General features: G+C 34.6%; 1 protein-coding gene, 1 non-coding gene and 1 pseudogene across 2 annotated transcripts in view; all 3 read left to right on the top strand.

The window, feature by feature from the left end:
* GFRAL (GDNF family receptor alpha like) overlaps positions 1 to 5,891 on the top strand; it is a 61,720-nt gene extending 55,829 nt beyond the window's left edge. Inside the window, 3 exon segments of the mRNA XM_049777646.1 lie at positions 5,630 to 5,685; positions 5,688 to 5,779; positions 5,781 to 5,891. Coding sequence (XP_049633603.1) covers positions 5,630 to 5,685; positions 5,688 to 5,779; positions 5,781 to 5,891 — 259 coding nt within the window.
* A 1,911-nt stretch (positions 5,892 to 7,802) lies between these two features.
* LOC126014572 (uncharacterized) lies at positions 7,803 to 7,903 on the top strand (annotated as a pseudogene).
* Positions 7,904 to 12,097: 4,194 nt separating this feature from the next.
* On the top strand, positions 12,098 to 12,227 carry LOC126014821 (small nucleolar RNA SNORA51). The gene has a single exon (XR_007497808.1). It is a non-coding gene; the product is annotated as a small nucleolar RNA SNORA51 (small nucleolar RNA).
* The last annotated feature ends 3,918 nt before the right edge of the window (positions 12,228 to 16,145 follow it).

The following is a 16,145-nucleotide window of genomic DNA, read 5'->3' as shown; positions in this document are numbered from 1 at the left end:
GGTAGGACATTCGCTGTCAGATCACATGGAGTCTAAGTTGGGTCCACATGAAACTTGTTTAGGGTGGGAGGTGTCCATGTATTATAGAATGTATGGATTTTTTTTTTCAGGGCACACCTGTTTGATGCTCAGGGTTTACTCCTGGCTAAGCACTCAGAAATTGCCCCTGGCTTGGGGGGACCATATGGGACACTAGGGGATCGAACTGTGGTTCTTCCTTGGCTAGCGCTTGCAAGGCAGACACCTTACCTCTAGTGCCACCTCACTGGCCCCATAGAATGTATGGATTCTTATTCCTAGTAGATAAGAGCTTATTTTTGTGAGTAATATTTCCCCTTTTTTAGAGTGCCTAAGCAAAATGGAATAATGCCATATTATATTGCAGGTGCATTTGGAGGTCAGAATGTCAGGCAACAAAATCTCTGTGTCCTGGTTTTAACCTGAGCTTTTATAGCAGGAAAAATGTTTTCTTCTAGGGTTTCAGACAAAACAGAACCAAAACAGGTGAAAGAAAATATATATACATATGAAATAAATAAAAACATATTTTATAAAAACTAATTAAAGAAAATAAGAGATGGAGGAGGCTATCTTTACATTATGTAATAAATTCACTAAAATATTATTATAGAGTTATGAAAAATACAGAGAAAATATTTGCATCCCATTAAATCTTTTGAGATATTCTTGTGGGGGTGAAATCCAAGGCACATTTTTTATCCCACATCATGGTCTTGTTGAGTTTGAGAAAAGATTTGCAGCAGTAAGTGATCAGTGAGTGTCCTTTAGTTGGGGGTTCTTCTGGGGCTGAGTCCTGTAGAATGCAACAGTCCACATTTGACCAGGGGTAAGAAGGGCTACATATCATGAGTCAGCAGGAGTATTGGTTGTAATTTCTTGCCAGGGCACAAGATATGGGACTAAGAGGGTGTTCTTTCACTTTGAGAGCTGATTGATGGTTTATTGGGGAAAGAAGGTTGATCTTGGTACCTAATGTGTTAAGAACTGAAGATAAAGATGATTATATAAGGAGGGATAATGGATCAAGATATGGGGATGATAGGATAAAAGGATTTCTTAAGGGAAGGAGGGATAATATATAAGAGGGGCTATATATACTATAGGCATGTATTGTTTACATTTGGTTTGAAAATCAGAGCAGAGTCCACTGTCAACAAACTCAGGCCCACATATAGATTAGTGTTCTATTCTTAGGTTATCGTTAGAGACCTGATGCTCATATGGTTTGATTTTTATGTTTCTTCCATTGTACTTGAGGCCTTTTTACTCCATATTGCTCTAATGAATTCATTTTTCTCTTAGTGTTTAGACATTTTATTACTATATGTCTTGGTGTTGATGTATTAGGTTCTAATTTATTGGAAACCCTTTTCACCCCCTGTATTTGTAGAGGTGTCTTTTTTCCTGTGGGAAAATTTTCTGCTATTATTTTCCTAACTACTTATTCTTCCCTTATCCCCCTTTTCCTTCCCTTCTGGTATTCATACAACATGGAATCTATTATGCTGAGTGAAATAAGTGAATGAGAGAGAGAGACAGAGAGGGAGAGAGAGAGAAATGCAGAATGGTCTCACTCATCTATGGATTTTAAGAAAAAAGAAAGACATTCTTGCAATAATAATTTTCAGACACAAAAGAGAGAAGGGTTGGAAGTTTCAGCTCACCTCATGAAGCTCACCACAAACAGGGATGAGTTTAGTTAGAGAAATAACTACATTGTGAACTATCCTAACAATGGAAAGTTGGGTCTGCTCTTACCTAGCAGGTTTGTATGGCAGCGATGTTACGACCAAGGTGTGTATGTACAGCCCAGTGGTGACAGAGGCACAGTGATGGCATTGTCTGAGTGCTCCTTCTTGTGTGTTTCCTGACAAGGTCGGATATCTCCTATCTGTTCCCTACTTCCTGCACTCACTCTCTCCTCAGCGCTGTAGGGACCAGGCACCTAGATGGTGTCTCCAGCGTGAATCCTCCTTACCTTCCCTTGCAAGTTTGGTTCTCATCTGTTTCTTGGTTGTGGCACTCACCCTCTCCCCAGAGCTGTAGGGACCGAGGCACCTAAATGGTGTCCCCAGCGCTCTTTCTCCCTGACTTCCCGGCAACTTTGGTTTCCTTCTGTTCCCTGGTTGCCGCACTCACCCTCTCCCAAAATCTGTACAGACCAAGGCACCTAGATGGCGTCCTCCACTCACTTTCTTCCTGTTTTCCTGGGCAAGTTTGGTCCCCATCTGTTTCCTGGTTGCTACACTCATACTCTCCCCCGAGCTGTATGGACTAAGGCATCAAGATCGCCTGAAAGATTGTTTTCTAACCTTAGCTTTGTTTCTGTGTATTTTAGTGACTATTCAAATGAGTTTCCTTCAGACAGCATTATGTTGTATTCAATTTTATTATCAATTTTTTCATTTTGTGACTACTTATTTATGCATTTATTCCATTGACATTAAAAGAGATAATTGTCATGGATTTTTTTATAGTTTTAGCTATTTGGTTTGTCTAGTTATTTTTGCCTTAAACCACACCCTTTATATTTGCTTAAAATTTGATTTTGAGTCTTTAAAGTTTCTGAGTTGTAGTTTAACTTTGAAACTGTGTATCCTTCCTTCACACCTGAATTAGAGTCTATGTGCAGTATGCTTGATGAGGTGTTCAATTTTTCCTTGTTCTTGTTGTTGTTATTTCAAGATCCACTGCCTGTGGATGTTATGGTTCTTTTGTTTGTTTGGTTTTTTGTTGTTGTTTGTATTTTTAAACTGCTATAACTCTTAAAGATTTTTCTTTGTGTAATATCTTCTTTTCTATTTTTGCTGCTTTTAGTATTCTATCACTACTATGTTTTATTATTATTATTATTATTATTATCATCATTATTGTGACAATGATGTGTCTTCTGTTAATTGTATTTAAGTATCTTTTTTTTTTTTTTTTTTTTTTTTTTTTTGGTTTTTGGGCCACACCCAGTGACGCTCAGGGGTTACTCCTGGCTATGCGCTCAGAAGTCGCTCCTGGCTTGGGGGACCATATGGGATGCCGGGGGATCGAACCGCGGTCCGTCCTAGGCTAGTGCAGGTAAGGCAGGCACCTTACCTTTAGCGCCACCGCCCGGCCCCGTATTTAAGTATCTTTTAAGTCATTCTCTTTTGCATCCTGGGCATGTGTTCTTCAGCACTTGGAATTTCTTAGCAATGAAGCATTTGCTGCTTCGTCATTGGGGTTTTCTTCCTAGATCTCTTGACTCCAGTGATTCCTATATTATTTCTCTTAAATTTATTCTAAGTTTCTTTGCTGTTTGTCTTTTTATTCTGAGTATTTTTCATTCTGTTCATTTTAAAAATATTTTCATTTTGAAGGTATTATTCAGCTTATCTTTGAGCTTACTGATTCTGTTCTCAGCAGCTATTACTCTGCCGATGAGGTCCTTCAGTGTGTTTTTCATTTAACCTACCAAGTTTTTTTATTTCTGTCTATTTTGTTTGAAGTTTCCCATTTTTACTCTCATGAATCTTGAGTCTTATTGGTTGTCTGTTCCATGATTTCTTTGATTTCCTTGAACATCCTCAACACCTTCTCTCTAAACTCCCTACCAGAGAGGCTGGCTATTGTAGTTGGCTGATTCTATTTTGTTCTTCAGAACCATTATTTTCATTCACTAAAAATTATGGGTTTCTGGATTACTATCCCATTGTGACCTTTGCTGTCTAGAAAATATGCTTTGTTGACTGCAAGAATTGTGTGGCCATGAAACAGAGCTGAGAGTACTGACCAGATGCAAAAAATCACCTTTCTCAGTGAAAAGAGGACCCAAGTGATGCCACTTTTGTTTGAGACAATGTGGCTGGTGTGAGCCCTTTGGATACCTGAAAGAACTCTTCTTTTGTCCCGTTCTTCTCTTTCCTAAGGGTACACTGCTCTGGGTGCTAAAGTGACCTTTCTGAGTTCCAAAGGGTAACCTACTGCTTCTATATTTGTTTGAAAGGTTTTTTTGAGACTCTATTCTGCTTTACTTGGTGCTGCATTTTTTTACTTTAAACTTATTAAACTCATTTTTTTTTTAGATTTTGTTTGTTCTGTTTTTCATCCACATCTGGCAATGCTCAGGGGTAAATTATGGCTTTTACTCAGGAATAAGTTCAGGCAGACTTTGGAGGACCCTCTGGGATGCTGGAAATTAAATCCTGGTTGGTTATGTGCCAGGCAAACACCCTACCTGCTTCAGTATATCACTAGCCTTTTAAATTCATTTTCTGAGAAGCTATAGAGCTAATTAATACTGGCTTATCTTTTCAGGCCATTATCTTCAATCATTGAGTTATTCGGGTTTCTGAGTAGCTTTCTCATTCTGTGTACTGGTTCCTGAGATTAAAATTTATTTGTCCCTGTGATGCATTAGGCTGTATTGATTAATTTCCTTCTCTGCCAGTTCTCTCCCAGGATCTTTTAATTTTTGTGCTTCATGATTGTGAGTCCCCATGAGTGTTATGTGACTATTTTCCATGCATTATTGAACCTCCCTCTCATCTGGCTGCAATTTAAGACTCAAATGTATCTCAACATTACCACTGCCCTTTGAGAAATTTGAGGTGAATACAACTAAGAACAGTGTTTGTTCTAGTTAAACCCACATTTGTAAGTTTAGTTCAAGATGAATAAGTATGTTCATATAAAAATTTGAAGAGTAGAGTTATTGTTTCAATGTATACAGTGGCCATGGGATCTTGAAATATATAAGAGTTTGGGCAGAGTAAACGTTTTTGTGCTAAATGTTAGGAAAGCTAACAAATAAAAGGTTAATGCAGCAACTTAAATCTAGGTAGAGGAAGACTCAATAGCAGTTTCGATAGTCATGGAGAGAACAAGACAAATTGGGGTTATTTTTCACTTGAATTAAGGCAGGTCTAGGAGGTTAATTTGGACAGAGTGAGTTGGAAAATAGACAGGATCAGATATATAAATGAAGGAATTCTGTCAAACTTCCAGAGGAAAATTGGGTCACTGAAATATATAGACTAGCATATGGTTCTAACAAGTACTCAGAAAAGTATGAGTTAATTTGTTCTAAATGATTATTTTGGCCATTAAATACACCCATTTATTTAGTATTAAATAAAATTTGTTATGCCCATTTTTTTGTATTAAATAATTTTTATTTGCCAGAGAACCTAAAAACATTTGAAAATTTCTCATTAATCTGCCTGGAACTTTTGAGGAAAAACATGCTACACTTCACCTTCTAGGAAAATTGGTTCTAACGGTCAAGAACCTTATCTAAAATACATTAGGATAAAATATAAATTTTATCCATAAAACCACATTTTAATTTAAAAATTGCTAATAAATCTCTAATTAATTAAAATGCAAATCATCATCTATGAAAATAAAGTCACCATAGATATCCTAAATTTAATCTCTCCTTCAAACACCAAAAGAATTACAAAGTTTTTCTCATTTTTTTCTTTCACACATTATATTTCACACATAATAATCTTGAGTTATTGCTGTGAACTTGTTCCCATTAGACACTTTGTTTTATGTCAGTCTTTTATTAGGTAAAGTAGTTAATGTGCAATAATATTATTCAGATAATCAGTATACTCTTATCTTTTTCTAGACTGTGCTATGAAATATTTCAGTCAATATGTTCGCAGCATGTGACTTGGAAGTGTAATAAAATGAGATCTATATCAGTAGCATAAATAAGCAAGAGATATCACTTGCTCAGGAAAGTGATGATTGCAAAGCTGCATTTACTGAAACCCTTTAGGACAGTTCTTCAAGTATAATGCACCTTTAGAACCATTATGCAAAGTGAAGAATCTTTGTGCAAGATTATCCAGCATAGGCTACATAGACGATCATGTTTCAGTAAGTAAAAATTTACAATATAAAATATTTGCCATTTTATCTTAAATTTTACTTGCTGATGGGGCTGGAACAGTGGCACAAGTGGTAAGGCATCTGCCTTGCCTGCGATAGCCTAGGACAAAGCATGGTTCAATCCTCCAGTGTCCCAGATGGCCTCCCAAGCCAGGAATGATTTTTGAGTGCATAGACAGTAGTAACCCCTGAGTGTCACCTTGTGTAGCCCAAAAGCAAAAAAAAAAAAAAAAAAAAAATTCACTTGCTGATTCTATTGAACTCTGTTCTTTTATTTACTAAGAATAGTTGCTTTTAAATAATTTCCCACTTCTAAGTTTTATTTTCTATTTTATTATCAATATTAAATGCTTATTTTGTCAGATAGATTAATGTATGATGTAATTAGTGTATTTAAAACTCACCCAAGATTATAGTGACTTGAATAAACATCAATACTGTCATTTTCCTGCATCTTGAATAATTCAAATGATCTTTTGCCCATAGTGACTCACATCAATAAAATTCTCTAGTGGTTCAACTGATCTGGGTGGGCTAGTATGATAATTTAGGGGAGACTTGGTCAGGATGGCCAATACGCCTTCATATAACTTCTCTTTAGCAGTAGATTCTGAGACTTTTCATGGTGTGTTAAGAGCAGTCCTAGTGGCTAAGCCCCAATATCCACAGTTCACCAAGTGTGTGCTGACACATTTACTAATAACCTGTTGAACAAAGAGAACCACATGACCTAGGTCTAAGTTTCTGCAGAACACTGTGGGAGAGAACTCTATATGGATAAGTGTACTCCAGGTGGAATTTATCAGGTTCTTAATGTAACAGTCTACTCCATGGCTACCCAGACATATGCAATACATATTTACTCCTTCACAAAGTTTGACTTTTCTTCACTCACCCAATAAGCCTAAACTTTATGAGTTTTTTACCCCAACACACTACCTGCTAACAGTAGGAATTTTAAGTGACAGATTTATAAAAATGGAGGAAATTTAAGGTTTCCATCACAGTCCATTAGTACTTGACTGAATAGTAAAATTTCAAAGGAAAAAAAGAACTAAATCCTTACATCTGGTAAGTTCTAGTAATCATTATCCCTTGCCACATATACTTGGGGCATAGAAAAATTACATTTTTATTAACAATCCTGGCTCTTGACTTATGTGATTACAAAAATCTCATGTATTATCAAAATGATCCATTAATATGTCTTGGTTCCAAAATCTTTGGCTTATTTTCATTTTACTTTAAAGGGACAGAACCAAATAGAACTAAGAAGATATTTGGAAAAATGTTTGATTTGTCACATTTTGTGTGATTATGAAGCATTTTTCAAAATAATTATACTTATTTCCATATTTTTTATTTAATTTATCATTGAATTACCTTGTGATCAACTAAAGTGCTGTTCTGCAGCTTTAAATATACTTGCATAAAGCACAAATTTATCTGGAAATAAACAATATTCATGTGTCCATGTTACTGTTTTAAAAGTACAAAAAAGCATAAATTTAATAAAAATGAAAACTTTTGGCCACATTATTTATTTATTTATTTTGGTTTTTGGGTCACACCCAGCAGTGCTCAGGGGTTACTCCTGGCTGTACACTCAGAAATTGCTCCTGGAAGGCTCGGGGTACCATATGGGATGCCAAGATTTGAACCACCAACCTTCTGCATGCAAGGCTATGGTACTGGAATGATAGCACAGCGATAGGGCATTTGCCTTGAAAACGACCAACACAGGATGGACCCTTACCCCATATAGTTCCCCATGCCAGCCAGAAGAAACTTCTGAGTGCAGAGCCAGGAGTAACCCCTTAGGGATGTTGAGTGTGACACAAAAACAAAAACAAAAAACAACCAAACATAAAGAATGTCAGTATTGTGTTTTGAAAATACCAGTTCTAGTGCTCACTTGGGCAACACATACTAAAATTGTAGCTATACAGAGATTAGCATGGCCCAGCACAAGGATGACATAAAAATTCACGAAGCAATAAAAAAAAGAAATACCAGCTCTAATTATCTAAAAGGACATTGATGGAGCCAGAGCAGTGGCACAAGTAGTAGGGTGTTTGCCTTGCTTCCTGCTAACCTAGGACAAACCGCTGTTCGATTCCCCTTATCTCATATGGTCCTCCAAGTCAGGAGTGATCTCTGTATGCATAGCTAGGAGTAACCCCTGAGCGTCACTGGGTGTAGCCCAACCCCCCCAAAAGATGTATGTATACATACATATATATACAAATTATCCTAAACTTTTCCTGTCTTTTGTTGATTTAACAGTATCCTGTATTTTTCAATATATAAGGTGTTTTACTTCAGTGGTTAAATTAATCCAAGATATGTTATCTATAAATTTTATAGCTTGCTGCATTATTTCTTATTTTTATTTATCCTACATATAAAATATTTCATCACTTTATATTTTAGTTATTTATCTAGGTGCTAATATTTAAACATCTAAAGTTCAAAACATAATATGGTTCATAAAAGTATCAATATTATTGATTTATATGAACAAAATTACTCCACTATCTCCTCTACCAATGTCAATATCTCAATTCCATTGTCCCAAGATCAATTCTCCTGTGCCTCAGATCACTGTTTTTTGGCACATTCTCAGAGCTTTTTTTCTCTTGAAATTGTCTTATTCCTTGCTTTATTTCTTTATATTGCACAGAAATGTGTGGATAATTGTCTTTTTTCTTTTACCTCACATTAATTAACCAGATACTCTTCAAATCCATCTATGTTGCATTATTTTATCTTTTCTCATAGCTGATATGTATTTTGTTATGTATATGTACCAGAATTTTGATATTCACTCATTTGGTGTTTGGTACTTGGTATATTTTCAGACTGAGAACTACTATAAATAATATTGTGATGATATATGTACACAAAACTTTGTGAAAATTTTTAATTAAATAAAAATATAATAATTTATTTAAAACATTATCAAATAACTCCATTGCTATAAAATTGGAGAAAAAACACTCACTAATATCCATTACCCTTTTATCATATCAAATTTGTCAAAGTAGTTGCTGGTGTTCAACTCTGCTGGTTATATAGTTAAATTCTATCTCAAATGCAATTGTACACAGATTACCAACCAAATCTATTTCAAGAATTCTAGAAATCTTTGTTATAAAAATTTAAGTCTTGCAGTGCCATGTCAGGGATTAAACTGACATTAGTTGTGTGCAAGGCAAGCACCTTAACCTTAACATTTTCAAAATGTCTATATATAAGCAGAAATGTTCTTATTATTTTGTTTAAGGAAGTTTATGAAGAGGAACTCAAATTTTTCTACACTTATATTACTTGTTAAGTAAAATAACTTTGGAGTTGATAGCTGGGTTTCATTTTATATGTTACTATATCATGCCCATCACCAAAGTACAGATATTCTTCTGCCATGTTCTATAAAACTCTTCCACTATCCCCAACCCCACTTTCTAAACCTCAATTCTACTCTCAAAGTTTAAGAGTTCACTTTCATTAGTTATTATCTGCTCTCTTGCTTTTTATATGTATGTGCTATATATTAGTGAAGTCCTCACTTATTTTTATCTGTATTATTTGTCTTAGTAAAATACCCTCTATTCAATACATGTTTAGCAAAATGCAAAATTCCATTTTTCATGCATATGGGGGTATTCCACTGTATGTAAGTTTATATTACAATTTCTTTATTTAAATATATGCTATTGATTATGTAAATTTATTTTTCTTGGTTGTAAATTATGCCTCAATAAACATAGACTTGCATATGTTTTTGAGTGAGCATTTTGCATTCTTAGTGTAGATTCAAAGGAGCATAATTACTAAATAACATACAATTTTTTTTCAATTGTTTTGAGAAATATATATTCTGGGTTTAAAAAATAATGGGGGACAAGAAGTACAAGTGTCAGTACTCAGTGCTTCACCCTGGCTCTGCCCTCAAGGAACAATATGGACAGGGCTCAGAAAACTATGAAATACCAGGGTTTGAACCTAGTTTAGCTGCTTACAAGGCAAGCAACCTTCTGAATTTCCTCTGAATTACCTCTCCTGATATGTCTATACTTCTTTATATAAAGGCTAAATAAGTTTACATTTGTATTAACAATAAATGAATAAATGTTCCTTTTTCTTAATGCCCAGACAGATTTGGTATGGCCTTTATGATATATTTATTTCTTACTGATATAGAGTGGCATCTCAGTATCATCTTTTGATAAGAATTTACCTTGATAATTAATGATGATGAGTATTTTTCTTGTGGTTGTTTTCTGTATATCTTTTTGTAAGATGTGGCTTTCTACTCAGCTTTTGTCTTTAATTTTAAATGATTTTGCTGTTTTTGAGTTTCTCATAAAACTTGGATGACAGACTTCTGTCAAATATATAGAATGCAAATACATTTTCTAATTCAGCAGAATTCTTTTCAGTACAGCTATAATTATTAATCAACAAGTATATCTGTTACAATTTGATTGAGTCTTTTGTCAGCATAGAAAGCAATATTTTTATAAAAGACCACCTAAAATTTTATTCATTTTTATCTACAAGCTTAAAGAACAGTTTGAGCCACAAGCTCAAAAGACAAGTTCTTTTTAAAAAATCTTATTGATTGATTATTTTGGGCCACAACCAGCAGTGCTCAGGGATCACTCCTGGCTCTGCACTCAAAAATCGCCTCTGGCAGGCTGGGGGATCATATGGGATGCCGGGAATTGAACTAGGTCCCTTCAGAATTGGCTGCTTGCAAGGCAAATGCCCCAATGTTGTGTTATCTTTCTGGCCCTCAAAGGACAATTTTTTGGGTAAAATTTATCCAGATTTTATTCAGAGTATGGCCTAAAATAGCTATTCCCTGCCATTCTCTACCATAAAAATTCAAATATACACACACTACAAATTTATTATTACAGGTTTGCCTTTTTCATATCTCAGATTTTCTACTACTCATTAGCCTTAACTCCTGGGTACTTTTACATGCAATTTTAGTATATCTTCTGTCAAAGCAAGCACTTATCTTTCTGTACAAAGTAAGCAGTTAGGAGTATACACTCAGCCTATGGATAAATAACATTTCACTAGGGTATTCACAGGCATCTTTAAGTGTTTTTAAGTTTGACAGCTAGCATATATATGTAGTATTTTATTTATTTTTCTAAGAACCAGTAAATCTCTTAAGATAGAGAAGCATAATAGGAGTTCTATTTCAAATACCAAATGTATTTCAAAACAAATAGAATAGTCTTCCTTGATTTAAATATGAAGGTTCTGCACCATTATTTTTATAGCTTGCCAGAAATACCATATTTATCCATACAGTTCAAATAATATTAAGATTATATGTGGCAATAGAGATAGTAGAATGGGAAACACCTTCATCTAGCATGTGACTGACCTTATTTTAGTCCATAATAACACATACAATACTTTGAGCACTCCCAAGGTTGGTTGTTATGAACACAGACAAGGGAGGAGTACATGTGAACAACAATAACGTGGTCAAAACAAACAAAAAACAGGTAGAACAATTAAGAATATAAAGTGCTTGTTATACTGAACATGCTTTATACTTTACAACCACCTTATCTGCAAAATCCATTGCCTTTTCTGTGAAATAATAATGAGGACCAGAGAGATAGCACAGTGGTAGGGTGTTTCCTTGCATGTGGTCAACCCAGGACAGACCTTGGTTTGATTCCTGGCAACCCATTTGTTCCCCCTAGGGACTATTGCCAGGAGCAATTTCTGAGCCCAGAGCCAGGAGCCCAGAGCCAGGAGTAATTCCTGAGCACCACAGGTGTGGACCCAAAACCAAACCAAACCAAAACAAAACAAAACAAAAGGAATGCAATGATAAATAAATGTAATAATATCTGCTATATATCAGTGATATATCTGTCTTCCAAACCCCATTATTTTTTCTTCCTTTATTAGAACTCTCCAACTATTAGAGCCAGCCTATCAAGAAACTATTTACATTTTATCAGAAATTATCAATTTAAATATTCAAGAAGGCAAGGTATTAAAAAGAGAATGCGCTGTCTAGATTGCAAGCCAGTGTGGGGTGGGGAGGAAGGACACTTGGGATATTGGTGATGGGAATGTTGCACTCGTGAAGGGTTTTATTTATATATATGTATATATATACACATACATATATATATATAATTAAAATAAAAAGAAAAAATAAGGCCTCCCGATGTTTACCACAGGTTGTGCTCTTTACACTGACTGTATAGAAGAGGAGGTACAGTATATGCTCCCCATATACCCTCAAACCAGCCCCTTTGCCTGGTCTATATTGTAAATGGGGGACAAAAAAAAGAGAAGGTGCTACTATACTTTTTACTGTAAATATTTAAAGTTAATTATATTTTTCAATACTTGCAGTATTTGTAGATCTACTTTAAAACACCTTGGAACCAGAGCAATAGCACAGTGTTAGGGCATTTGCTTTGCTCATGCCCAACTCCAAATGAACCTCAGTTTGATTCCTAGCATCCCATATGTTCCCCTATGACTTCCAAGAGTGAATTCTGAGTGCAGAGCCAGGAGTGACCCCTGAGTGTTGCTAGGTGTGACCCTAAAACCAAAAAGTAAAATAAAATAAGTAAAATATTTTGGAGTAGTAAGAAACCATTTTTCAATTGATCCTTGGTATCAACACTGTAAAAAAGACTTTCACCCTAGTAAATCTTAAAACATGTATTTTTTTTTTCTCTAAACTTATATTATGGAACTTTGCCTGTTTATAATGAGAAAGTGAGACTATAAGCCACACTTATTTACAGAATAAACTGATATTTGTAAAAGATATAAAAACCCTACTATGTGTACAGCATTTCAAATTTCATATATTAAAACTTAAAAAGCCTTTCCAATTACCATATATACTCTAATATAAGCCGAACCCAAAATTTTACAATAAAAGCAACTGGGAATATTTAGTGACTTTTTTATAAACCAAAGTGGAAAATGCAGCAACCTCTTGTAAATTTCAAAAATAAAAATATATACCCAAAACAATTACAATAATTGAGGAATCAGTAGATTAAATGTGTTTCAATATTTATTGCTAAAGAAAAAATGTAAACTAGCAACAATAACTATAAAACTTTAAATAAAGTGCAGAAAACAATAGTTTAACAGGTAATCAAACTAAATCACAAAGGTTAAAATCCTTCAAAACTGATTCCTCCCCTCATCATCTGTATGTCCAAACAGAGCTTCAGCTGTATCTGATATCAGCATAGACATTGTCATCATCACCGAGTTCATGGATATCATCATCACCACTGCCAGTCTCATACAAAGTGCAGAATATTGTGGGTTAAATAGTTCAGTGGTCTCTCTTCAGCTCTGCCATGACTGTGGACTGAGCTGAAGCACACTGCCCTCTCCAGCAGATGGCAGGAGATGACTGGAATCTATGTGCATTTGATTCAGTGAGCATGGCCTGTATAACCCAAGTATAAGCTGAGTTTTTTGGCATAAATTCTGTGCTGGAAAAACTCGGCTTATACTCAAGTATATAAGTAGTTTTTTTTCTGCCTCTTATACTTCTTTATATCCCTACATCTCATCATTTATTGATATTAATATTAGATATCACTAGACATCAGTTGATATTGAGACTGATTTTTTATTCAAATATTTAGTAGATATTTATTACATTTCATATTATCTTAAAACATATTACTTGTCTGTTGCCAGCAAGGTCTAGTGAATGGTTATAAACATATATATAAAGATGCATAATACAGAATATTTTTTAGTTTTGGGGCCACACAAATTTTAGCTGTTCTAAATTAGTGAGTCTGATATTAATTTTAAAAATCTATGTTTTTCCCTTCATCCTAGGATCTGTGCAAAAACCAAGATTACTAATTATGGAAGACTGACTATGCCAACTGAATCTATAAAATCTTCTCCAGATTTGACAATTTGAAGAGACAGTAGAAAGAGGACAGTTGGCAGAGCAAGAAGAGAGTTTGTTGGCATTTGAAAGAGAGTTGGATAGTCCCAAACCCAACTTTCACTTCCTCTTTATCTCTATTTTGGCCTAAAGGTTTTTCATAGGCCCCTGGGCTTTTCTAATAAATAAGACTGATATTTGTTTTTCCTGCAAGGCTCTGTAGACTCCAGCAGTGGCCCATCTCTAGAGCAGTTTGAATCTGTCAATGACAAAGATAGTGAGTGAGAGAAAAACAATGCCTCTCTCAAAGGAATGAAGGGGGTGAGCTAGGAAGGGGATGGTGGGCATAAGTGGCCAGAAGATTGTACTGATAAAGGAAGTGTACTCTATAACTGAAGCTCAACTACAAACAGGTTTGTAAACATGGTGATTAAATAAAAATATTATTAGAAAAAAGAAATAATTATTGAGTGTACAGCCAGGAATAATCCCTGAGCACAACCTGGTGTGTCCCAAACACAAAATAAAATAAAGTAAAAAACATAAAATAATATAAATGTATCTCAATTTACTTACCAAATAAGCAGAGCAAAAGATCTTATCACTTTTCATTTATTTCCATACCCTCCCCCAAATGAAAGTAAATGATACCCTACATTTAATAGCCAGTGAAGCACTGGATTAGATTAAAGAACTATAAGATTAAGTCTGTTTTCTATTAAGTAGAAACAATTTATTAATGTATTTCAAGGTTGTCATATTAAGATATCAAAAATAAACAGAGACCACTGGTAGAAACTAATTGGCCTCACAATTTCTCTGTTCACAATGATAACCTCTACTCCTGTGGATAACAGTCATCTTTCATAAAACAGCATAATAGTTTCATCATTATTTTAGCATCTACACATTTTATTAAAGTGGTACAGAATATGCTTTCTGTACAAAATGAAAATTAGACTAGAAGATGAAGTGCAAACAAAAGGTGAACAGGGGAGAAATTAAATATATAAGATTAGTTTTTGAAGTGAGTTAAATAGCTCATAAGTCATATTATCAACATGGATTTTTAAAATAATTTTGTGATCAAAGTGAATTATAAGTCTTTCACAGTAATATTTAAGGTATACAGTGCCTTTCCCACCCCCAGTGTTGACCTTCTTTTACCCCTGTTACCAGCATGTATCCCATATCTCCCTAGCCCCCTTTGAACAGCTAGTATAAAAAGTCTCCTTTGTGTATAGATTGTAGAATGGGTATCGATTCTGGTGTCATTGACTTGGGTTTGGTGCTTAAGTCTGATCAATTTTTATTTCTACTCAATGTTCATATGACTGGATGCATCTGGTACCATCCATTTTCCCCCTCAAGTTATAAGAGAGAAAAGATGACTCAAGATCAGTGGTTCTATTGGAAAAAGAAAAGAAAGAACTAAAAAAGCTGGGAAGAATCCATATCAAATCAAAAGAAGAAAAAACAAAAACAAAAAAAAAAAAACAAAAAACAAGTAGTGACCAAAAAAACAAAACCCAACCACAGAGTGGTTTGTCTATCTTGTTTACTTTTTTGAAGAAAAAGCTCCTGGTCTCATTGATTTCTTTGTTGTTTTCTTCTTTCTATGTTGTTTATTTCTGCTCTGATTTTTATTATTTCCTGTCTTCTACTTGTGTTTGGCTTTCTTTATTGCTGTTTTTACACCTTTTTAACGTGTTCTTTGAGCTGTGAGTTTGTCATTTTCTCTTTCCTAACTTAGGCCTGAATTGCTATTAGTTTTCACCTAATTACTGCTTTTTTCTCTTTCCTACATATTTTGACAATTTGTTTATTCATTGACATTCATCTCAAGGTATCTTTTTATTACTTCCTTGATTTTGTCTTTGATTCAGCTGCTGTTGAGGAGCATGTTGTTTAATATCCAGATGTTGGATTTTCTCCAAATCTTTTATTTATAGTCGATTTTGATCTCTGTTGCATTGTGATCTGATAGGATGCTTTTTACAATCTTTATATTTGTGACTTTGTGAAAATTAGATTTTTATCCTAAACTATGGTCTATTCTAGAGAAGGTTCCATGTGCACTTGAGAAGAATGTGTATTCTTCTTTCTGTGGGTGGAGGGCCCTGTGTATACCCATTAGTCCTAATGCTTCTATTTCCTCATTTAGGGCTCATGTCTTTGCTAGATTTCTGCCTAATGGATTTCTATAGTTATAATAATGGTGTGTAGAAGTCTCTTGCTACTCTGATATTTCCTTCTATAAGTTTCTCTAGGTTTGTGAGCAAACATCTATGTATTTTGCTGGCTTTGCATTTGGTGCAAAAAT

Source organism: Suncus etruscus, chromosome 7, assembly GCF_024139225.1.
Source record: "Suncus etruscus isolate mSunEtr1 chromosome 7, mSunEtr1.pri.cur, whole genome shotgun sequence".
Classification (NCBI taxonomy): Eukaryota; Metazoa; Chordata; class Mammalia; order Eulipotyphla; family Soricidae; genus Suncus; species Suncus etruscus.
The sequence above is the reverse complement of the archived record's forward strand: the minus strand, read 5'-3'. Positions and strand labels throughout refer to the sequence as shown.